General features: G+C 34.8%; 2 protein-coding genes across 2 annotated transcripts; both read left to right on the forward strand.

Annotated features, from left to right (window-relative positions):
- The first annotated feature begins 208 nt into the window (after positions 1-208).
- On the forward strand, positions 209-2,342 carry LOC115875767. Its single transcript, XM_030891272.1, has 2 exons — positions 209-550; positions 1,884-2,342. Exons 1-2 carry the CDS (start codon positions 224-226, stop codon positions 2,301-2,303), a joined length of 747 nt encoding a protein of 248 aa, XP_030747132.1. The 5' UTR covers positions 209-223; the 3' UTR covers positions 2,304-2,342.
- Positions 2,343-18,250: 15,908 nt separating this feature from the next.
- On the forward strand, positions 18,251-19,408 carry LOC115875768. Its single transcript, XM_030891273.1, has one exon. It carries the CDS (start codon positions 18,251-18,253, stop codon positions 19,406-19,408), a length of 1,158 nt encoding a protein of 385 aa, XP_030747133.1.
- The last annotated feature ends 4,715 nt before the right edge of the window (positions 19,409-24,123 follow it).

Below are 24,123 nucleotides of genomic sequence, written 5' to 3' on the forward strand. Positions count from 1 at the left end.
TATAAACTTAAAGACTCTTGTGTGATTTTTTTCTGTTGGTGCAATCCTTTTCATCTTATAATCAAGCTATTACAATACTTACAGAGCTAAATACCGTAAACTCTACACTTACCCGACCGAAAAAACACCACGGGACCGCTATAATGTCCTATACCGCAATGAAATGCATTTCCACTTAAACAAATGTAAAACTGCATTTTTCTCTACCTCAGAGTGAACGACAATGAACAAATTCATTTTTATATTGATTGTTTCGTGCCTGAGCACGATAGACAGCAAAAATCAAAACACTTTCTTTGATAGTTTGTTCGATAGAATCAGGCTCGGATTTGGCAAGTTTCAAAATATCGATAAAGCTGCTCGAGTTGCTGACTTGGTGAGTCAAGCGTTTGGAAGCGGTGTTAAAACTGATTCAGTACGACAAGAAGAAGAGTCTGAAGATGGTTTGAAAGAGCCTAATATTTTAGTTAGGTTTTTAAAAGTTCTGGGAATCAATAGCAAGAAAATCGGAGTTATTACAGTGAACGTAATAATATTTATTGCACAGCTGGTAAGTGGAGAGGTTTTTGATTCATAAACTTAAATATGGCCAGAGAAATTTTGAGTACACCACGATTATTTTTAATACTCGTATATATAACAGTTTAAGGAATAATATGTTTTAAATTCAAAATAAAAATATTTGAAGTGAAACTATACTTACAACTATTAAATTGGAGGATTTGAAGGACATGTTTGAAAAAGTGACATACAGAAAAGTCCACAGACTTTGAGACATAAGAAAATCAAATCCATTTAGCGCGTGTCCAAATTTTGACAAGTCTTTAAAAATGAGTCACTGTAATTTTCCCTATAGCTTGAAAATGTTTAAGTGCAAGTTAGAAACACTTGCATTTTTGGTAAAAATAAGTGGAATTGAGTTGGTGTTCACGTCAGTAGTCGCGCTATTAGAACTCTGAATTCAGTATGAATCGATATCTCAAAATCTATTAAAAACAATTGATTGTAGTTTTTTCAAAACTTTCTTAACATTTCTGCTATATTTTCTTCGCAGACAGTATGTGAAAATATTTATTAATAAAAAAGTTACACGATTGCTGAAAATTGCTATGCACTAAAAGTAAAAAGTTTAAAATTTTTGAATGGAAAAAAACAACCTTATCGAGTTTTTCTTATTTAAACACATTGTCAAAGATCCGATCTTCAAAATAAAAAAAGTTTCCATATCTAAAGTGGTTCTTAAGTTATGGCATGTTATGTGTTAAAAAGTTGAGTTTTTAAATTATCGCGATTACTGACGTTTTATCATTATAAAAAATAGACACTCTAACGATATCCTTATAATTCCATTTCAGATGCTCAGAAATATATCTAATGATTTTATCTAGTTACTTTTTCGAAAAAAAGTGTTAAAAATAAGCGGTTTGCGATCATGGTTTTACTTTACTTGATATAGGGAAAGGCGTACCGGCAACAACGCAAGAGCACACCGCCGCATTTCTCTCACTCCGACTTAATAAGATCCCTATGCGATTTACTTCCACACATGGAAATACCGACCCAAAAATAACAGTTGCTAGCACGGTATAATTTGAATTGAGTACTTTATTTAAATATTGCCACTACCCCTCCCAGACTCAATTTCTAGATGCGCCACTGGTCACACCTAATATTTCATTAACCTAAACATTTTCTTTTCCAAAACACTGTTATTCGATGACAAAATGTAACGTCAATCAGACAGTTCTGATAATGTTCACAAAATCATTTCCATTTCCAAACTGAATCTTATCACATTTCTGTTTATATTCATTTTGATTTTTTTCTTCTTCTTTAATATCACGGTTTTTATTGATCTGGTATATTTATATTCGTTTTTCTAGCTTTCCAAAACACTACTGAACAAAGCATCAGTATCGAAATCAACATCTCCCAACCAGGAAGAATTAAGAAATGCAAAAAATGGAGATCCATTTTCTTGGATCATGGAGAAACCCGAAGTTCGTAATATAATAAATGAAGCCCTCAATCCTAAATTGCCAGAAGAAATTATCAAATATATTAAAGAACGATCAATGGATGAAGAAACTGGCTGTGTCCAAATGTTAATATGCAAAGTATCACCCATTATTCGCGGAATGCAAAAAGCTCTGAATTTTACGGAGAACTATCTACATAAAGACCAAAATGCAACTGTCCAGAAATTTGTTTTTTCCGAATATTTTCCGAAAGTGGATGAAATGTTAAAGCATAGCTGGGAATGTGAAGATAAATATCATTTTTGTTTTTATGATGATTTGTGATAATTTAAAGTAAAGCGAATTAAATATTAAAAAAAATGATATTTTTAATTTCAATTTTAATTTTTTTTATCATACCGAAGTTGACAGGTTTAAAATTTGCAAATAATTTAAAGACAACTACCGACTTTTAATAGTATATTAAACAAAGATATTAAACAACGAGTTTTGAAAACGACGTTTTGCACACGAGTTCGACAGTTTGTTGGCTCGAGCCGCAGGCAAGAGCCACAAATCGAACGAGTGTACAAAGAAGTTTTCGAACGAGTTTTTTACCACAAATCGAACGAGTGTACAAAGAAGTTTTCGAACGAGTTTTTTACGCTATTTTTTCCATGACTACAAATTAGCAGCAGACCATAGATAAAAGAAAATAATCTACTATGCAGCAGACTCACTCAGTTTTTGTCAGTTTTATGAAATAATTTGCGATGTATGATGACACTTTTCTGACGGCTGCGTTGCGTTTGGCGTTTCAGCTAAACATTGAAGGTTAAAAATGTTAAAATTGACACATGTCGTGTGCACTAAGACACATGTCGTGCCAGGGTCGGATACAGAAATTTTTTTTAGGGGGGGCCAAAATAAAAAGCAATGTAGAATATGCTTTTTAGGGTACCATTTTTACCCAAAAACCTAATATTTTACACAATTTCCAGATTTTAGGGGGGGGCGGGCCTCATGGGCCCCCCCTCTGTATCCGCCACTGTGTCGTGCGCTAAATCCTTAGCACACGACAGTTTGCAAAACGCCAATTTCAGATCGACTTTTCCTTGTGTCAAACTGCATTTCTAGGCTAGTCGTAGAAAAAAGTATGTACGAGAATATATTTTAGGCTTTATTTCAGGAAAATATTTTAACTTTTTAGGGTGGCTCAAAAAAGTGTGAATGGATCGGGATGATTTTTTTTAAATGAAACCCCCAATATATTATTGCATTTTTGGCTTCCTTTCAGATCACTTTACATAATTCTAAGATATAAGTAAATATATTTTGATAATTTCAGAGATATTAATAAATAAATAAAAAATATATATTTTTCAAGCTTCCTTAAAAAAATATTACAAATACAAGAACTGTCCTGATATCAAAACTATATGTTAGGTATTTACTTTTATACTTTTGCTATAAATATCGTAATCTAAAATCATACAAGGCATTTGAATTCTACGCCAAATTTTCTAAAATATACAATATATATTTTTTTAATAGAACACCCTGTATATTATTTTTTTATTAAATGGTTAGCCAGAAAATAAACATTTTTTGTATTTAAAGTATTTCAAAATTTTTAATGATTTTGCATATACACGCAGTATTATTTCATATGGCTCTTTCAACGGTAAAATACGAGAGAAAAATTATTGGGTGGCTTTGATAAAAATTTACTGTGGAGAATGGTATACCTATGAAATATAAAACAGCGAATATTTGCGAAACCGTTAAAAAAAATTAAATACTCTAAATACAAAAAATGTTTATTTTTCAATGTTCCAACTATTGAATTAATAGTATATACGGTGTTCCATAAAAAAAACAAAGAAACATTATTTTATATTTTGGTCAGTTTGGCGTAGAATTTTGATCATTCTGTATGATTTACAACTACCATATTTATAGCAAAGTTAGTATATAAGCATAGCATATACCGTGCTAGCAACTGTTACTTTTGGGTCGGCATTTACATGTGTGGAAGTAAATCGCATAGGGATCTTATTAAGTCGGAGTGAGAGAAATGCGACCGACCGACGCGCCGCGCGATGGTGTGCTGTTGCCACCTGTTGGTGCGCGCGGCGTTGCCGATACGCCTTTCCCTATCAAGTAAAGTAAAATCACGATCGCAAACCGCTTATATTTAAAAGACTTTTTTTTCAAGAGATAACTAGATAAAATCATTAGACATGTTTCTGAACATCTGAAATGGAATTATAAGGATATCGTTAAGGTGTCATTTTTTTATAACGAGAAAACGTCAGTAATCGCAATAATTTAAAAACTGAACTTTTTAACACATAACAGGCCATAACTCAAGAACCACTTTAGATATTAAAACATTTTTTTATTTTCAATGTCGGATATTTTACCATATATTTACATAAGAAAAATTCGATAAGGTTGTTTTTTCCATTCAAAATTTGTAAACAATCCATCCATTTATTTTTAGAGCATAGCAATTTTCAGCAATCGTGTAATTTTTTTATTGATAAAGATTTTCACATACTGTCTACAAAGAAAATACAGCAGAAATATTAACAAAGTTCCTGAAAAAACTACAATCTATTATTTCTAATAGATTTCGAGATATCGAGTTTTGAATTCAGAGTTCTAATAGGGCGACCACTATCGAACACCCACTCAATTCCACTTATTTTTACCAAAAATGCAAGTGTTTCTAGCTTGCACTTAAAAAAATTCAAGCTATAGGGAAAATTACAACGACTCGTTAATAAATAAACAAATTAAGTATCACGAGACGTAATTAAATCGTGAAGCTGAACGCATGACGTACACCTTTCCCTAGAACTTTAAGTACTGACTACTGACAGAGGCATTGATTGGGTCGACCGGTCAACTGCGACAAATCTGCTATAACCCCCTTCTACGTCTCTTGGCGATGTGCACAGTTTCTCGGTTTATTTCATACGTTTGGCAACGTGTTTACTGTCCTCTCTTTGTTCAGTACATTATAAACGCATTGTACTCTTCTTACATACGGAAATCTCGACCCAAGACTAACCTTTGCCAGCCCTTAGTATATAGCATTAAGTACAGACTATCTAAAGAAAATACCTAATATAGTTTCGACTTCAGGACAATTCTTGTATTTTTAATAATTTTTATAAGAAAGGCTGAAAAATATGTATATATTTTTTATTTATTTATTAATATCTCTGAAACGTCATATCTTAAGATTATGTAAGGTGATCTCAAAAAAGTAATAATATACAGGGTGTTCCATTAAAAAAAATAATCCCGATCCACTCTTTTTTCTCACGACTTTTTTGAACCACCCTATAGAAGTTAAAATATTTTCCTTAAATGCATCCTATTACATACTTTAGATTTGCACTTAAACAAAATTCCAGAAAGTTTTTTATCTTATGAGTTTTTTACAGATGCCCGACGCACTATTGCCAGACCGTATACTGTATGTTTTGTTGTTTGTTTTATAAGTGATTTCAGCTTAAAAAAAGTTCATCCAAGCCTTTTTTGGTCATTTCATCTTGAAAACGATACTTTTTTTTAAATTTATTTATATATGGAAAATATATTTTGAGACCAAAAATGTATGCAAAACGAATAAAATTAAAACCACTTTCTTGGATTCCTCGAACAAAGAGCGCGATTCGATCGTATTAATTACAAATGTCGTTAATCGCACTCCCTATAATATTCCTTCGTGTTTCTGCTTCCTTCTCCACGGTCGTACCAAGTAGTCGAGTCGTTCGTACCAGCAGCCAGATGCATCGTAAATACTTGAAAATATCATTTTACACTTTATTACGGCTTTTATGGACGTTATTAATAATATTATGATTACACTTTATTAGAAACGTGGCCGTGCGCGAGTGTGTGCATGTTTTATAGTATCGAGATTAATTTTTACGATGGTGTGGACTTCTGGTCTTGGTGCAACTGCAATCGCTTTTTTCTTTAGTTTGTTTTGTTCGCATTTTCCACGACAGGGTCTATTATTATTTTAATAGGCGTGATAATTTATTTCTTTATTACAATAAGCATACAAAGAATTCGTTTCTCCTTCCTCTAGGAGACGCGAGACCTTGTCGTTGGTGGGGAAAGTCCTAGGTCCGAGCCAGGTGCTAAGGGGAATCCCCTCTAGTACTTTAGCTAAGTCTCTTTTTTTGTGAGGATGGTAAAAAAAATCTTCATAGACGCCTGGTCCCTTGACAAACTGCACTGGAACTGCTCACGCATTACTTCGGCGCAGATGCTATATTAATAGACATCGGTCATTCTTCAGCCCTTCGTTGATCAAGCTCTTTCTGTCGTAGTATTTGTGATATAAACGCCACGGAAGCGTTCCATGTAGAATGTAGAATGTTTAGGAGGGGAGCTAATCACCGCGCCCTTATAGATCTATTGTGTTCTCCCCTTTCTTGAGTTATAACGAGTTATAACTCATCATACAGTAGCAGCCAGTATCTGAGACGGCTCCACAGAGTGACTTGACATCAGCCGTACCAAAGTTCATGGCACGAATGGTCGTCGTCTCGGCGCACTCAGTGATATGGTGATACACTACAGTTCTGGTGTTTCCCCATTTTCCCCACAGAATCTGCATTCGCCGTTGTTTCCCAGCTTCAGCCTACTGAGGTGTTCGTTGAGGAGACAGTGTCCTGTTAGAAACCCCGTGGACAATCCAAAGATTGTTTTTACTTAAATCAAGGAAAACCTTTGATTTTTTGTTACTGAGTTGATCGCGTTAAGTGCTGCTTGACTATAGGATAGGATGACAATCTCCTGTTTTCGATAGTTCCTATCTAAGATAAATTGTACGCATCTTTCGATAGCGTAAATTTCTGCCTGAAGGATACTGGGGTAGGTGCCCATCGATTCGGAGTATTTAGTTTTCGGCCCAAACACTCCTATCCCTGTCCCTGCTTTGGTTTTGGAAGCATCAGTATACCACGTTATGGTATGTTTTTTTTCTGGTATGGTAATCTTTGTCTTTCACAATAGGCAGTCCGAAGTTATCTCAATTCGACCGTATTGGACCTGTACATTTTTGAAGATGCGCTGCCGGCTTTCGACATTGTTGGGGTGAGTGTTGCGGGTGATGGGGGTGTTCTGTATGTGTTTGCAGTTTACTTTCAGCCTAACACTTCAGTTGAGCATTTTCATGTATTTTTTGATGTTTTTGAGTCCTTAACATTTCTCTAAGGACGCGACATAATCTTATTAGGCGATTTCAATATTCATTTTTCAGATTCACCTGCTGAGACTTGTCCAAAACTTCAGCTTTTAAACGATTTTCTCGCTTTTTTTGATTTTAAGCAATGTAATAGAATTCAAAATCAAAACAAAAATATTCTTGACCTAGTTATTACTAACTTGCCTTCAGAAGTCACCACTTTTCCATTTGTCAAGGAAGATGGTTATCATCCAACACTACTAATAATTCCTGATTTGCCGAGGAAACCCCATTCAAACTTTCCCTCTACTGTTCAGGCAAAAAACTATAACTTCAGTAAAGCCAACTACCTGCATCTTTATAATCTTATCCTTACCACTAACTGGGACTTTTTAGAAGGCATGGAAGACGTTAACGCAGCAGTCGAGGCTTTCTATAATAAACTGTATGAACTCTTTGACCAATCCATCCCACTCTACAAACAGTATAAAAATAACAAAAAGTGTTCCTACCCATCATGGTATACATCCAAAATCATCAGTAACATTAAGGAGAAATCTAGAATCTTTAAGAGATGGAAAATCAATCGATCTCCGGAATCCCATGGGGCTTTTAAAACTCTTAGAGCAGTGATTAAGCAACAACTTGATAGTGCTTATAAAACGTATATAATCGCTGCTCAGGACTCACTACGAGCTGAACCCAGAGAATTCTGGAAATATATTCAGCAGAAACAGAATATCGATTCCTGGCACTCGTATTCCTGGCACTCTTAGAAACAGTGATAATACTCCTCTTGACAATCCCACTGACATTGTAAATTCTTTTGCCAATTTTTTCCAAGGTGTTTATATTGTTTCAAGCCCTAGCAATGTCTCGTATGAATGTGGTAATAGTATTTCTTTGGAGACATTTGACACCGAAGATGTGCTGAAGGCCTTAAAGTTCACTAAAAATAGAAAAACGGCTGGCCCAGATAAAATACCTTCCTTTCTTATAAGGGATTGCGCTTTTGTTCTGGCTGAACCATTAACTAGACTTTTTAACCTTTCTATCTCAACACAAACATTTCCTAGTGTTTGGAAGCAAGCCAAGATTTGTCCAATTTTTAAAACGGGCAACAGAGATATCATTGAGAATTATCGTCCGGTCTCAATTCTATCCAACATTGCAAAGGCCTTCGAGATGTGTATACATAATAAACTATTTTTCAAAATTAAAAATTTGATAACACCATCTCAACATGGCTTTTTTCCAGGGCGATCAACTGTGACAAAGTTAACATGCTTTCTTGAATATACATATAACTCTATCGATGAAGGTTATCAGGTTGATGCTGTTTACACAGACTTCTCGAAGGCCTTTGATAAGATGAACCATGGGATTATGGCAGAGAAATTGTCACAAATGGGATTTGATAATAAATTAATAAAGTTCTTTTCCTCATATGTACATCAACGCAAGCAATATGTTGAATATAATGGTCACAGATCGTGTCCCTTTATAGCAACTAGCGGTGCACAGCAGGGTAGCTGTTTGGCACCACTGATATTTTCAATATACATAAACGATTATTTATAAGTTTTATAACATCTCTAATTAAATTTGGACGAAAAGAATATTTCCGTTTGCTGTAGGTAATTTTCTCAGGGAAAATACGTGAATAAAAATGACTTTTTAAGTCAAAAAAAGTCAAAAGGACAAGTTATTCCAAAAAAGGACTGTCCTTTTCAAAAAAGGACAGGTGGCAACCCTAGGTATTTCTGGAGTGGAAATTTAATGGCAAATCTACAACTTTAGTTTGAAAATATGTTCCGGCCACCTATGTTTACAAAAATGTCCAAAATGTGCTTTACCATTGCCTCCATATTCTGAAAAAAAAATTGAAAGAAAAGTCACCAACCACAAACCTAATATAGAACTGTTTCAGAAACTTGAGTCACCCTGTAAATATTCAAAAGTAACTGAAAGTTTATATAGAAGTAACTGAGAAAGTTTAAATTGAAAATTGACGTTGGAGCGATTTTCGAAAACTACCTACTAACGTTTCAACATAAGTATATATGGGATATTAATTATATTATTATATTAGACCTTATAACAAAACTCATCTGACGAAAAAGTGTTAATGTAGTATATTAATATGGAGTAAAAATTTTACTAATTACTTTACTTTTACTTTACTAATTAAATTCCTTCCAAAAAACGATACGCTACTGGCCATTAGAACAATCCAAATGCGCCTAGTTGCCGGGGTCGGAAATTTTAGACTTCTCTGTCTCTTCTGTCCTTGTTTGACACATTGGAATGTTTGATATACTTCCAACGAGTATTTATGAATGAGATGTTCGGTCTATCTTTATAATGTCTTTAGTTATAAGATATCCAAGATACGAAGACAGTAAAAAAATGCAACATTTTTAAATTCGTCCTGTATATCAGAAACCAAGGGGGCTAGGACAAATCTGTGTATAGCATCTTTAGTTTCTTAAAAAAGTAGGGATCGGCAAAACAAGAAATCTTGTCTTGACAGGCAATTTCTTGTCTTGTCTTGAAATACTTTCAAGAATTAAAAAAAATCTTGTCTTGACCATTCCTTGAGAGTTGATTTCTTGTCTTGATTCAAGAAATCTTGAAATTTCTTGATATCTTGACAAAAAGGGAACTCCCGTTTAAAATTCGTTTATTAAAGGGGAACCCCCTGTTTAAAAGTCGCGGTGAGATTGGTTAATGTGATGTTTATGCTTTATGCGTAAAATCGAGGGTCAGGCATCTAATTTTCAAAAAATTCAAAAACTTTAGGCCCATTATACTACAATAGTCAAAATCATCAGATTTACATAATTTTGTTAATTATTATTATTATTATCTAACATTAAAATGAGTGACTGTGATGGTTCGTTGAGCAGCAAATCTGAGCCATTCGTAATTGAATCTGGTTCAGAATACCTACCACCTCAGACACCTGGACGTAGAAGTTTAATTAGGGACTTTGACAGTAGTGACGGTGATAATACTACTACAGATAAAAACAGTCAAAACAACAATGATAAAAGCTACTCTACTTCAGTGGCGTATATTAAAATGTATTATTTTTTTTATTTTAAAATTTTTACATTAATTCAAAAAGTCTGTATGCCACTGAAGTAGACCCGCTTTGCAAAGTTTTTTTTATTCTAATATCGTAGGCATTGCATATCCAAAAAATTATAAAAAAAAACATTTAAAATTTAAAAATTTATTAGGCATTAATAAGATTCCAATTTAGTTTAGCCCACAGTATTCCAACTTTGGACATCCGACTTTGGACGTACTTATGTCAACTTTGGACATTGGACAATTTTTTGCTTAATAATTTTTTTATCCATCAATTTAATGGATATTCATATAATATACAAATACCTAAGTAAGTGAGTATTTCTTTTTTATTTTATATTTTCAAGAAATTTCAAGATTTTCTTGATTTCTTGTCCAGAAATCTTGATCTTGAGAAGTAATTTCTTGTCTTGTCTTGAAAATCAAAAATCATTTCTTGTCTTGATCTTGGCTTGAAATCAAGACAAGATCAAGAAGTTGTCAAGAAAATGACGACCCCTATAAAAGAGTAGCAGAGTGATGTGAAAACGGTATCTTTATATCTCTACTCATAAACGAGAAACCCCATAAAACTCGAAAATGGGATACCCTGGACTGAAGCGTATTGATGGTGTTGGTACACTCTTTGTACACACGAAAATCTTCACCCAAACATAGACCTTGCCGACCCTGTATAAGCATAGTAGTTGAGAAATTAAAGAATGTTTTCTTCGTCTCCAGGTATTTTTCGGTCGCAACTGCACGTCGTCGATTAGCGAAATTTTTCGAATAAATATAAAAGCAATAATTTTCCGGAGCGGTCAAAAAGAGGCTTAATGCAGGACCGTCCGCACACCAGGCGTGCGCCGTAAATCATCCAAGTAACCACGTTTCGCAAAACGAAATAAATCATCGGGAGATATTTTTTCGTCGCCAGAAATTTGGCTGTTCACACACTTAATACAAGATACCTACCCTCATATGTATTTACCAACACTATATTTCAATGCAGTTTCTTTAAAAATTGTCTATCTATACAGGGTGTCCCAGATTGAGAGTGCATTAGAAGTTTCTAGAGAACAACGCAACATCTTGATAGGAAATGTTTTGCACATCTTGTGCGCAACGAGATCTATCGACTCAAAATATTTTCAATATGGCGACACCTGAAATTTGTAATCTAATTTAGTGGGTTCCAGCCTTAATGAACTTTTAAAGCTTAAAATAACTAAGACCCACAGTTAATTCTTCAAAAGCTAATGGAGATAAATCATTGGCCTTTATATACACTCAGATGCAAAAAAACGCAACGGAGAAGTTTAAAGTGTTATACAGGGTGGTCCGAACTGTATTCCGGAAACTTCGGGAGCATATTCTGCAGATGAAAGGAAGTAAAAAACTTCTTATAAATGTATGTCCTAAAATGCTTAGTTTCGGAGATACAGGGTGTACAAGTTTCATTTTTATTTCGAATTGTTCCAAATAATTTCTGAAGTAACGTCAATATTTGGATGAAAATTGGTGTCTGATTTTTGACATGAGAAATTTGATTTTGATGTCATTATGACTCCTATTTGTAGAGGGCGCCACCTACATGTGTTTTAACTGTTTTGAAGAGTAATAACTTTTTGTCCGTACTTGTATAGAACTGCTGATTGAAAAAATATACATTTTCGTATTTTTTTACGTAAAAAATGTCTCTTAGTAAAAATCGTTACAAGCAACCGTTCTCGAGATATTTAGAATAGGAATAGTCAATACATGTCATTATTTAGAAAAAATAAACATGTTGAGTAGATAGTTATTTGACTAAAAAGATAAATTTGGAAAATTGTTATTTTGTTAAATTAATCATAAAATTTTCTTCGAAAAAATGATGATTGATAATGATTTGGCACAAAAACATTTCAAATTGATGATTTCCGTCTATTAACTATTTAGTCAACCTGTTTAATTTATGTCAATGATGACAGGTATTGATAATTTCGATTTCAAATATCTCGAGAACTATTACTCGTAGCGATTTTTATTAAGAGATCTTTTTTACGTTAAAAACGTCCTAAATGTATATTTTTTGACTTAGTAGTTTTATACAGGTACGGACGAAAAGTTATTACTCTTCAAACCAGTTAAAAATATATAGGTGGCGCCCTCTACAAGTAGGAGCCATATTGACATCAAAATCGAATTTCTCATATCAAAAAACTCCCAGACACCAAATTCCATCCAAATACTGATGTTACTTCAGAAATTATTTGGAAAAAATCGAAATAAAAATAAAACTTCTACACCCTGTATCTCCGAAACTAAGCATTTTAGGACATACATTTATAAGAACTTATTTTTATCTGCAGAATATGCTGCTGAAATTTCCGGAATACAGTTCGGACCACCCTGTATATGAAGTATATGTATAATGTATATTTTTTTATACTTTTAGCCCTACTTTCATGAATTTTTTAGCAAACTGTATATAAATTTATCAACTTTAATTCATAAACTCAGTTTTTTATAAACTTTAGTATTTGGCTTATGATACAGGATTAATTGAAAGGTTGTTTTCTACCTTAACTTTAAAACACCCTGTGCAATAATTTTGTGAGTAACTTTTCCTAAAACATTATTTTTCACAGCGTTCAAAACCATGTCTCATGAGAATTTTCTTTTTCGACTCATGTCAAAACGTACCTTGGTTAATTTTTAAGAGCCAAATTAACTTGCCACCAACAATTTGCAATTTTTTCAACTATCATTATGATGATATTTTTTAATATGACCCGGTGGCTTTGGTGATTATTGTCTCATACCGCCACTGATTAGGATTTTATATTCAAATTTAAAAAAACAATGTACTTAAACAGCCGTTAAACGGTAGCCTACTAAAATGCCGTTAATAGATATTGTGACGTCGTTCATGTCGGCGGAAAGTAATGCCTAGCTATAAGCTTTTTGCAAGAGCACCTGTGGGTCAGTGGCTGAGGCTATCGCTTCGTAAGCGGATGGTCTGTGGTTCAAATCTCACGCCGACCAGGGAGGACTTGTTTATATCTTTTTTGCTTATAGCGTGATCTTATTGCATTGGTTTCACACTTTTTGGTTGGATTGGTTTAGTTATTTGACGGGTTGGTTAGCGTGGTTATTTGGAGGGTGTTAATTCATTGGTTAGTTGATTATTTGGTGGGGTTGGTTGATTTTTACTAATTTATATTTGTTTTTTATATTTTTTATCAATGTCGAGGTTAGTTGCGTTGGTTAAGTTGGTTATTTGGTGGGATGGATACCGTTGGTTAGTCCTTATAAAATTCCTATATTTCATAAAGCGGTCAAGTGGGTCACATCAACGACGTCATACCTATTAACGGCATTTTAGTAAGCTACCGTTTAACGGCAGTTTAAGTAGAGCCTTTAAAAAAACGTTAAAAATATCAAAACAGGCCTGGTTTTAATAAATATTAGTAACATTTACAGAACTAAGGATATTAAAAAAAAAATAACTGTAATAACTAAGAGTACAAACGTTGATTGATTATTTCCTTCAATCAACGGTACAAACAAACAAAAGGCTTGTAAAAAATACTCTAATACTTTGTATTGCCTCCCCCGGCTGTTATAACTGTCTGTAGACGTCGGTTTATCTGATAATGAAGCTGCAAATATATTGTGTTATGGTTTCATTGGTTTCCCATTCTTCTTCAAGGACCAAGAAATCAAGAAAATATTCATAATTTCGACAGTCTTCAACAAGATCAATGACTTTTGCACAATCTTCGACACTAAGAACTATATTCAATCGTACACAGCAATAATCACCAATGAAAGCCACCTATTGTCAATATGAAGAATATCATCAAAAAGTAACGATAATTGAAAAAATTGCAAAATGTTTGTGACAAGTTCATTTTGCTCTTAAAAATTAACCAAGGTATATGTGGACATGAGTCACAAAATAAAATATTCATGTGATATGGTTCTGACCAAAAAATAATGTTTTATGAAAATTTGCTCACGAAATTATTTCACAGGGTGTTATAGGTAAGGTAAAAAAATTTGCTGACAAAATTATTGCACAAGGTGTTAAAGGTAAGGTAAAAATAACCCTGTATAGTAAGTCAAATACAAAAGTTTATAATAAACAGAGTTTACGAATAAAAGTTGATATACAGGGTGTTCCTTAATGACGTGCTAATATTTAAGAAGATGACGAAATTTTTTTTAAGGTTTTACGAAATTTTGCCTAGAAAAGGGGTACTATAAATAATAGCTACAACCAATACCACCTAGACAACAACCTCTTTGCGTAGAGCCTGCCGTGAATTCACTTCTTCTGAGGCGTCTTTTCTTTATTCTCTTTAGCGACCGTTCTACAAACTTGAAAATAATTTCCAGCAATTTTTAGTGGGACACCCTGTACAGTTTGCCAAAACGGTCAAGAAAATAGGACTAAAAATAAAAAGAAATAAACTAGACCAAAAAATTTTCTCTTGCGTTTATTTTGCATCTGGATGTACTTTATAATTTTATTTTTTTTTACAAATTTAATGTTAAAAAAATCCAAAATTTGTTCTTATAGTAGAGTACTCTGAGTACTTCAACTCTTTTTCTATTTCCACCGGTACTGAATACGAATAAAGACCATAAATCGGCAAACGGTTTGCGTCGTCGTCATTTTCGCGCTAAAAAGAAAACTGCAACGAATGTTTTCATCGTGGCGAGTGGTCTCCGGAGTACTCTCTCTTCGGTACCAACGAGTGGAGACAACGAAATATGGTCGTGGAGCCCGGCGGACGCGGCATAAATATTTCCATTAAAGGTGAGGTTAAGCAGCGGGCGGCCCCCGGTCGCCCGCAGCGAGAATTACTGCCCGAATGAATAACTATATACTTTATTACATACTAATAACATAGAGGCATTAGCGTGCGACCGTGGGGCGGCCATTAATCAGGCGGGGGGCGGCGGCAGATGAGCACGCCGTCGCTGCTACCTTTCACTGTACCACCGATCGGTACTGTACTGCAAATTACCTCTAATAAGTTATAGAATTTGTAAAATATAATTATTGAAATCAACATTCGCACAAAGAAAAGTAATAATAATGCTTCTTTAGTGTATTAAGCCACCAAAGAAGCATTTGGGCTCTTTTAATATCCTATTTAAAGGGACCGAATACAAAGCGCATGCGTATGATGAATCGCTACAAACAAAAATGTGCCACAGATTAAGTATTATTTTAATTGGGAATACATTTTTTGCAAAAGGCAACAATGCATTCGAGAAAAAAAAACGAAGTCTGACAACGCCATAGCCCTATTAAAGGTCTGAGATCACGGCGGCGTTTATCAGCAAAATGAAATGTTACATCTGTAAGCGTCACATCTGAAAGTTAATCTGTTTTAAAGTTTCATTCAGAACCTCACAATTAGTGTAATAAATTAGTGGTTTTAATTACACTTTATACATAGATAAATGAAACAATATATATATTTGGCGCTATTCTTGCAACGGTCGCGACCCAAAGCTTTTGATAATTTCGGATCGGTTCGGCTTTTTCCGGAATTATGTCGCCAAATATTATTTATTCAAATTTATTATTATTTTCTTTTAATTTTATAAATAAAATACAGTGTGTTGCATAGAAAAAACTTTATTTTATATAAGAACATGTATGTGAAATACATATGAAACATGTTATGCCACGATCCACGATAGTTTTTGCAGTTCACAGTTTATAACACAGTTTTTTAGTTTTTAATGCCACTTTTTCACAATTATCACGAGTTTGAGTAAGTAAAATTTAAATTAAACTCACAAGATAGCAATAATTACTTTGAAAATGAACGCTTTAAACACTTTTCGGTATTTTTCCAATGAGGGCGGTTTAAATCACGTTTAAATTTTGAAAGATTTTATAATTTTTGAAGACTCTGACTTTGACTATTTTTGTTATTGTTTTCGGTTGTTCTTAGCAACCTCCATAGCAGCGCCAGATCGCGTACAACGGTCGGGACCCAAAACCAGTGGCGGATACAGAGGGGGGGCCCATGGGGCCCGGCCCCCCCCCCCTAAAATCTGTAAGTTATGTTAAATATTAGGCTTTTATGTTAAAAATGGCGTCCTAAAAGCATATTCTATATTACTTTTTATTTTGGCCCCCCCCCTAAAATAAATTCCTGTACCCGCCCCTGCCCAAAACAATTATATATTTTAGAGACGGGCTTTCCAATCTAAATTTATTTCTTTTATCTATGATTTTATACTTTCTAGTTTACGATCATTCACAAATTTAAAAAACACAATTAAAATTAATAGGGTATCTCAGCAACAGCTTGTCAGTTGTATCCAGAGAGAAAGCCTAATATTTAGCTTATAAAACCAGAGTATAATCAACTTATGATTTCTAACCACAATTTCCCTTGACGGGAGATAATCAAAGGCCAAAATGACATTTTACGCAAATTTTAAAGTTTAATTAGTGGAAAAGTTAAAAGTTTGATAACTTTTTCTACTAATTGAAAATGTCTACCACTAATTTTGACATTCTAAATGCTTACATTGAAATTAAAGGAATAAACTTCTACGCTAATTAAAACTACTAATTTATTCCACTAATTGCGAGATTCTGCATGAAGCAGTCTCGATCTTAGAACTACGTTGTGTCAGAGATTTATACAAAATTCAAACAGCTGTTAAATTTTAACACAAACACGGGTCGTCTCAAACTCGAAGCGAAAGTGTCTCGCACTTGGAGAGAATCTCCCTTCTCTCTACTTTCTACGTAAATAATAGTAGGTCCAGAGACTAGTAGGTCCACGAATGGGTCGTCTGGAGGTCGACGCGGAGTCGAAATAATTGATACTATCTGATACTATTATACTATTGGGGTATACGGTATAACTTAAAGCTTACTCTACACAATTGTCAACCTCACCTTCTCGCGGTATACCCTGTTTTAACAGACGAGGCTCTGACGACCGTGTCGGGGCGGTATAACCCTAATATGCCGTGGTACCGTCCAACAGAGCCACGTAGTGAGTCGCAGGAAATGGCATCTCAAGCAGCTTTGTCAAGAGGACCGAAAGGCCAGTCGTCGCGGCTAGTCTGTGCCATTGGAGTCAACTTTCTGTCCTCTGCCGCAACCAAGCGGCGGTGTAACCGTCTTGGTTTTCTAATTATATTACACAGCCGAACATCTCCAATCAAACTCAAGATGAATCCTCTGCGCGAGACAAAATATTCCGGAGGTAAAATACCTTCCCGATCGGATCTCCGGGGGAAGGTGCTTACGCGGGAGAATTATCAATTAGGAACTACAAAGAGACGCAAACTGTTTACCTTTGCAGCGTGGAACGTTAGGAGTCTTTGTGACTCCCGCCAATCGAAACATCCTGAAAGAAGAACTGTCATTGTCTCCAAAGAGCTGTATCGACTCAATGTGGATATTGCGGCCATTTCGGAAACAAGACTGCCTGGGGAAGGATGTCTTGTTGAGAACGAATATACATTCTATTGGAAAGGGTACCCAGAAGATCAGAATAAAAAACTGCACGGAGTTGGCTTTGCAATAAAAAATAATTTAGTTACCAAATTGCAACAGGCACCGCAAGCAATCTCTGAGAGGCTTATGAGTGAGTCTACGATATCCAATAGGGCACAATAAATTTGTTACGGTAACACCTGGACAAGATCGATTGGTCCTGATGGGCTATTTTAACGCCCGAGTAGGCCGTGAACATAACATCTGGGAGAAAGTAATCGGGAAACATGGAATAGGCAATATAAACGCTAATGGAGAGCTTTTACTAACCAAGTGTTCCGAGCATGGCCTTACGATAACAAACACCTTATTTATGCACAATGACAAATTTAAAGGCAACATCCAAGATCTAAGCACTGACATCAACTTGACCACATCATCGTGAGGCAAAGAGACCTTAAAGAAGTCCTCGATACTAAGGCCCGGGTGGACGTAGAGTGCTGGACAGACCACAGAATACTTATGTCGAAAATGGCGATAACTGTCCGACCAAAATACTCATGCATAAAAAAGCCCTCTAAAAGAAAAGTTATAAACACTGCCAAATTGGCAGATCCAAACATAAGATCAGAGCTAGGCCTTAGGATCTCCGAAACTCTTACAAGGGCTACAGACACAGAAAGCGATGACCCTGAACATATTTGGATAAACATTCGGGACGCCATACAATCTGAATGTGAAAAGAGTCTAGGAGAAACAGTAAGATGCAATAAGGACTGGTTCAGGGATAAAGATGAGGAAATAGAATCCGCCCTTCAGCTCAAAAGAAAAGCACACGCCGGCCTCGTGAATAACCCAGAGTGCAGACAAGCCCAGAAGCATTTTGCAACTGCTAAACACGAAGCTCAAAAAACAATCAGGGCAGCCAAAAATTCTTGGTGGAAAAGTAAAGTTAATGAAATTCAGGCTTACGCTGACAACAATGATAGTAGACGTTTTTTCCAAGCTCTGAGGGAAGTATACGGCCCCGTAAATAGCTTTTCTTTAATAAGGGACGTAAACGGCCAACTACTGAAAGATGACACTGAAATTCGTCACAGGTGGAAGGAACATTTTTGGCTAGTCCTGAATCAAAACTCAAATATTGACCAGGAAATTTATTACTTATTGCCTCAATACGACGCTGCAAACTTCTTATCCGTCCCACTCACACGAAAAGAAATCGCTGATGCAATCGCATCTTTAAAAAACAACAAAGCAACCGGAAAGGACTCAATACCTGCTGAAATTTACAAGGCGCTGACACCGGAATTAATGCCCCATCTTGAAAATCTATTTACCGTTATCTGGGAGCGAGAATCAGTACCCCAGGATTTTAGGGACTCAATAATCATTAGCCTCTATAAAAATAAGGGAGATAAAACCGAATGCGGAAATTACAGAGGAATCTCTCTATTGGCTGTTGCAGGAAAAATCTTAGAAAAAATAATAATAAATAGAATGATGCCCTATGTAGACAAACTGATACCTGACTTTCAGAGTGGCTTTCGACCGAGAAGATCTACTGTAAATATGGTCTTCTGCCTTCGTCAGATTCAAGAGAAAACTATCGAACAACAGCAAAACGTACATTTTGCTTTTATCGACATAACTAAGGCATTGGATACGGTCAATAGGGATGCACTCTGATCAATTATGTCAAAATTTGGCATACCGCAAAAGTTGGTTAACCTTTGTAAAAATCTGCATATGAACAACAGAGCCGAGGTATCATTCAATAGTAACCTAACAGACCAATTTGAAACAATCAGCGGTGTAAGAGAGGGATGTGTCCTGGCACCTGTACTTTTCAATATCTTTATAACAGCCCTAATGATGATAGTAGACAGAAGGTTACAGGAAAGAGGCCTGGCTGTCCGATATCGAACAGATGGAGGACTATTCAATTTATCACGTCTAAAGGCGAAAACCAAAACCCGAGTCAGGTATGTCACAGAATTAATGTATGCAGACGATTGTGCACTAATAGCTAATGACCCTGAAACTCTACAACAAATACTGGACATGTATATATGGGCGTATGAGGCAATGGGCCTAAAAATAAACATTAAGAAAACCAAAATAATATCAACACTTTCTGGCAAGCTACCGCAAACCGAGTTGCTCGTGTCGGGCAAAAAGCTTGAGGAGGTTGATTGCTTTTGCTATTTGGGTAGTATCATAGACTTAGAATAAAATATAGACTACACTATTTACATTTAAGCGCGGTCCAATATTAATTTTTTAAACATGTTTACTCCTGGGTGCAGCTGACCTCGGCCGTCTGAGTCTTTCGCCTCCAGCCTATGTTGTCACGTCTAAAATATTATTAATATTTTTTTTGTTGTTATACACATATATTGAGATATTAAAACTGTATTTTAATAAAGTAGTGTTTAATAGTAGAAAGATGTATTAAATAGTCATGTGGCCACGGCACTGTTTGGAGCTATGGTAACAATTTCGTCTGGGGTGTTATAATATGTCCTTGTATTCTTTAGTCATTGGACATAACTCTTGAGGTTATGTCTAAATTCTTCCCTACTTTAGGTCTCTTTAGTTTTTTTTATTAGTTATTTTAAATAATAGATTACCTTTATTGTACTTACGTTAATCAAATTTGGAAAGAATATAAATTTGTTATAAGCTTCTTGTTCTATTAGCTCTTGTTATAAGTATTTATTATAATACTTTTACGTTTAACACTACAAGCAAAAATAAATTTATTTTATTCTTTTAAGCAGCAATTCTCCTCTAATAAGGAAATATTCATTAAAAAGGAAAAAATCTTAATACATTCATTAATTCTCAATAGTGAAAGATTGTATTATCTCTGAATTCTTAGTAATTGTATACATCCTTCAGAACATAAAACTGTTTAATTATTTATAGGAAATTTGTAATAACACATACATATATCATTTATATATACATATATTCTAAATAATTTATAACTGTAATAAAAGCTTCAAAAGGAGCAATTCTAAATCATCATCGACAAAATAACCGTCCGTCGTGTGTCTATATATCGACGGCAATGTTTACGACAATATATGTTTTACGAGCAGTTAACTGCCAAAAGGGGTCACAACAACCATATTCAATAAAATTCAGACAAACAAACACGCCGTTCATTATCTAATTAGGTTTTAAAACATCTTTTTACAAAAGCAATAAGTGGTTTCTTTTTTACACTGCAACGATCTTTAAAATGTAACGATATATTTAATAAGTAAGTTTTTAAAAAATGTCTATACGTGTTTGGCGGATTCATCTCTTCAAAAAAGTTTTAAGCAGATGTATAGTTATAATATAGGAAATTCAAATAATTCATTTTCTGACAGATGGAAATAAATTGTCTGACTGTTTGACACTTAATGTCAAAGGAAGCTAGATAAAATCAAGAAAAATATACGTTTTCAAACTAAATCTTAAATAACTTAAAAACGATTTATTTTAGGTATAGGAATATGTCTAGTTAAAACGTAACGAATTGGAAAACCCTTTCACTAGTGAATTAAAAAAAGTGGGTTTCCATTTGAAAAAAAAATATTTATGATAATTTTTTAATCGCTCAATTCCATGACAGCTACCGCCATTATTATATGACATTTGAACAATTTAATTTTTGAAATAGATAGCCACATGTCTTTTCTTTATGTCACAGGGGCTGTGATAATCACTAAATTTGACTTTTAAGCTGTACAAATTTTTTTGACAGATAGTTTTTTTCGTCCAAAAATTTTAAATAATTTTTGCTTAAAAATGCTTCCAGGGAAATACCGCGACAAAATATTGCCATTTTGTAAGTCCTCCAAGATCCGAGGAGCCCCTGGAGGGGCCCCTTCGCTGTCTCAGACCCGTGGCCCCCGTTATACTAAATACTTCTTTCACTGCTCATCAGCAATGAAGATAGAATACAAGTTATGCTATGCATTGGTTGTAATTTAAAATGTTTATTCAGTAAAAATATATATTGAAACTATTGAAAAATAACTTAAATATTAAAATAAATAAATTCAGTCTGAAAATAATATAAAAAATAATAATTATTCGATATTTTAAACAAAGAAAATTACCCCTTGATTTAATTTCCTAAATAAAAAATGACATTGACAATTACTGGGGCCTGATAATTGATAATTAAGTAAATATCTGCTTCCATTTATACTGTTTATAGTTGGCGTATACGTGTGGTTTGCATACTCCACCTACAAACTGCTTTATAACTACTGAACACATATTGGCCTTGTTTGCCAGTTGAATAAAAAATTACTTATTAAGATTCGGAGGCCCCCTAAAAGACGGGGCCTGGGGAGGGCCGCCCCTACCGCCCCCCCCCCCCTTAGTCCGCCACTGGTAAGAGATAGCATCACTACTTATTAAGAAGAGTTTGATTTCGACCGCTAGAAAGTATCAAAAGTCTCTCACACCTAACAAAAAATATGTTTTTAGTTATTATTACCGAGTCTCGAAAGTATCGAAAGCACCGGGAATTAATAATTTCAAGTCCCGATTCGTTGATGCCTTAAAAGAATTGGGAATTCCCGGTTACCGGGATTTCCCGGTCCTGAACCCTAATGACAATATCACCATTTTAATATTATGTCAATCCGATCGACATGAATGGTAACGGGACTGCGTAAAATACTTAGTCGGGCACTTCTAATTTCTGCCGTACCGAGCGCTGCCCTCGGAATTTTTAAAATCAACTGAAATGAACCAAGCCTATAGGTAAGTATAAGAAATAATTATAACATCGTTTCACATTGCCTACCAGGGATTTTATTACAAAATCCGGTGATCAGCCTGTCCGCAAACCCGCCTCTTCTATGCCATATCTCCTGTTAATTTATGACGGGTCCTCTATCGGTAGGGATCGAATATTTTTCGGGTATTATATTAATGCCGGGCGCGCGATTTATTAGCTGTTACTCCCATAAAAATGCAAATGAGATGCGCATCGTCTCCGCCAGTTCTCGTATTTGGTGTGCACGTCGATATCGTGCTGATTTGACACGAGTTAAAAAGGCATTAAATAAGTTAGCAGGGGCTTAAGGTATAAACATGCCCTCGGAGGAGAAGGTCCGAGCCGTGTGGTTGGGTTGATGGATGGTTATTAGCGCTCAGAACGACCACACACACAAAACAAAACGCTCAGCCGTGGCTCTTATTATACATAAATAATGAATAGTTTGAAATTCAATTTCTTCACGTGTTTGTTAGTAAACCATTTTTTTTATTTGAAATAAAAGATAGGTACTCTAAGACTAATCATCATCATCATTTTCAGCTTATTCAACCATTTCCAATTATAGTGTAGTCTCGCTCACATACTCTCTTTGTAGTTGGGCCCATTGTTCGCTATGCGCAGTGGCGGACACAGAGGGGGGAGGGCATGGGGCCCGGGCCCCCCATAAAACCTGTAAATTGTGTTAAATATTAGGCTTTTGGGTTAAAAATGGCGCCTTAAAAAGCATATTCCACATTACTTTTTATTTTGGACCCCCCCTAAAATAAATTTCTGTATCCGCCCCTGGCTATGCGGGCACAAGTTATCCCTCCTAATTTCCTAATATGATGGTCCCATCTCAGATCTTCGGTGTTCTTCTATAGGTCTCTTAATTTCTTGTGGATACCATGCTGTAATTTTTGTGGTTCATCTGTTGTCCGTTCTTCTTACCAGGTGTCCTGTCCATTGTCATTTGAGGGATTTGACTTTAGTAGTAAAATAATAATCAGTAAAACTCTAAAACTAATACGAGACGAAAAATAAAACAATGCCTGTTCCAAACAAATAAACAGCAATAAACATCAAAACAAATAAACATTATCTGCAAGACCAAGACCAATACCAAGACTATCGTTAGGTCTTCATAACCAAGGCTTATACCAACAAATGGAAGACATACTCAAGCCGAAGACTAAAATCCTAACTCACTATGCGCTGATTCCTCGATGGGATTCACAGCCACCTAGATTTTATCAAATAATAAAGATCTACTGATGATGCTAAATCATAAAAAGGAAAATCTTTATCATTAGGCAATCTTAATATATTCTATATTGAGGAGATATGAATTCTCCATTGAATATCGGAATAATATAGAATATTTCTATTTAAAATAAAAGAGTAACTTGCTTTTGAAAGCGACCAATATTAATTTGTCTCACTCTGTATACCATTTTGGGTCAAATTTTAATTTGGTGTAACATAGAATGGATATTTTAACTAAACATCAGACTATATAGGGTAAATTAGAATTTAGTAATAGCTGTTTTTTAAATTTATTCTTCATTTTCACAAAATATGAAAAATGTCAAAAGCCTTAGATTTCAGTCATATACCTTTTTAATAAAACTCA

This window comes from Sitophilus oryzae, unplaced genomic scaffold, assembly GCF_002938485.1.
Source record: "Sitophilus oryzae breed Bouriz unplaced genomic scaffold, Soryzae_2.0 scaffold_1396_pilon_pilon, whole genome shotgun sequence".
Taxonomy (NCBI): Eukaryota; Metazoa; Arthropoda; class Insecta; order Coleoptera; family Curculionidae; genus Sitophilus; species Sitophilus oryzae.

Coding starts and splice junctions, on each gene's coding strand:
- LOC115875767 (XM_030891272.1), top strand. CDS start 224: ATGAACAAATTCATTTTTATATTGATTGTTTCGTGCCTGAGCACGATA. Junction 551..1,883: donor TAATATTTATTGCACAGCTG/GTAAGTGGAGAG, acceptor TCGTTTTTCTAG/CTTTCCAAAACACTACTGAA.
- LOC115875768 (XM_030891273.1), top strand. CDS start 18,251: ATGGCGATAACTGTCCGACCAAAATACTCATGCATAAAAAAGCCCTCT.